The sequence below is a fragment of the Apteryx rowi genome, unplaced genomic scaffold (genome assembly GCF_003343035.1).
Source record: "Apteryx rowi isolate R43461 unplaced genomic scaffold, aptRow1 scaffold_3030, whole genome shotgun sequence".
Taxonomy (NCBI): domain Eukaryota; kingdom Metazoa; phylum Chordata; class Aves; order Apterygiformes; family Apterygidae; genus Apteryx; species Apteryx rowi.
Genome location: NW_020449454.1, coordinates 1 through 1,659, shown reverse-complemented (window position 1 = coordinate 1,659; position 1,659 = coordinate 1). Strand labels below are relative to the sequence as shown.

Sequence of the window (1,659 nt, the reverse complement as noted above, 5' to 3'; positions counted from 1 at the left end):
TTAAAGCTCACCGGTGGGGATAAACCCCTCCAAAGTCTGACGTTACCTTTCATGTGATAGACCCTCTCCCATATCTCATCCAGGTAGGCTTTCAAAACCCAACTGAACGGGAACTGGCAGCAGAGGGACATGTTGGGGTCTTCCGTCATCGATAACATGGGGATCTTAGCACCCACGGCCCTTGAATGGGAACAGCACAGAAAGAAAATTAATCATGCGACAGGCCATAGGTGCATGAGCTGAAGCACCTCAACGAAGTTTCTCCAGCATTCTCCTTAACAGGTTCAAAAAGCCCAGGGAGAAATTTGGTAGCAAACTCAGGGAAAAGTCACCCAAAGGCAGGACGGGAGCCCATTTTCCTGCATGGATGGCTTAAAAGCAGCAGGAGGTTTTGGTGCCAGTGGCACGACGCCCAAGACGTTTCACAGCTACGTCACCAACCGCCCAAACTCATCGGCCCTGGTTTTACCGTTTCACCACGGGATTGCATTACGAGCACCGGCTTTTACTCTCTCCCCAACTGCCCGACCGCATGTTGCCATCGAGTCTCTTACTTTCTGGCGTATTCAATTTTGAGGAGACTTTCATCCTGGAACATCTCCAACCACAGTTCTGCGAATGGGAAGCCTTGAGCAATGCGATCCAGGTTGTTGTTCGCGTCCGCCACGGCAAGGACCTGGGCGAACACGTGCGCCACGAGGTCCGCCAGGTGCATCCAGAGCGCCTGCCTGTAGAGGGATGCCACGGCTCATCATGCTGCTGCCCACCTGCCCCAAGACGGGCTCCGGAGACCCTCGGCTGCCCACTCTACAGCATTGGCCTGAAGGTCCGCGAGTCCACAAAGCAAGAAAAGATGCGGCCGAAAACTCCAGCTGCGGATGTCCAGGAGCTACATGGACCATCCTGAAGTCCCTGCCCACTTCACAGTCAACCAAATAGTTTCTTTCCGGCAAAGCCTTTCCAAAAAAAACCTCCCCCAATGCTACAGTGCTCTTAATTTCACTTTCAAGGCTGCCACTGTATTTTAGGAAGCTTCTACCTTGCTCTAGACCTTGTATATGACGAGAGCTTCTCCTCTTCTTGGTTGTCACATCTTGGCCCTTAAGTAACATGCCTCACGCAGCCCCTTTTTAATGGTTTTAGCAATGGCGCAACACCAGGAGGGCAGCACCTGGCCAGAAGTACCTGAAGGAAGTGTCCTCGAGGATGAATTCGGTGGAGAGCGCGCGGCGGAACATCCACTCCCTCAGCTCSTGGCTTATTTCCTCCCGCTCCTTCAGGAGGTGGCAGATTCGCTTTTTCAGGACAGCCATAAAGCGGCTGGAAACTAGTCGCGGAAARAGCACTGGTTAAAGCTCTCCAGACGGAGGAAAAGCTCAGCCATCTCCAAATGGGAGACTGAATCAAAAATGTTGTCTGGTTTCTGGGGTAATTGGTTCTTTTTCAGTTTTGTTTTTCCCACCAAGAAACCGGGACACAACTTTTTTTTTTTTAATTTATTTATTCTAGGTAGAAATCTACTTCCGTTTGCAAGCAGCATCTAGGATCATCTACCAAGGTGGCCAGCAAAGCTCACCCTAAAAGCTGGACATTTCAGGACAGATTCTGAGCACCAGGGATGGCGCAGGAAGGCGAAGGAGGCCCCACGTGAACTCGGTC

The 1,659-nt window shown here is 51.5% G+C and overlaps 1 protein-coding gene across 1 annotated transcript; it reads right to left on the bottom strand.

Moving 5' to 3' along the window:
• Positions 1-46: 46 nt before the first annotated feature.
• LOC112968166 (E3 ubiquitin-protein ligase rnf213-alpha-like) lies at positions 47-1,321 on the bottom strand (the record flags this gene model as incomplete). Its single annotated transcript, XM_026070091.1, has 3 exons — positions 1,186-1,321; positions 555-728; positions 47-180 (listed from the first exon to the last, which is right to left on the bottom strand). Coding segments are annotated over exons 1-3 (436 nt in total), but the record flags the coding sequence as incomplete, so codon positions are not given.
• Between the last annotated feature and the right edge of the window lie 338 nt (positions 1,322-1,659).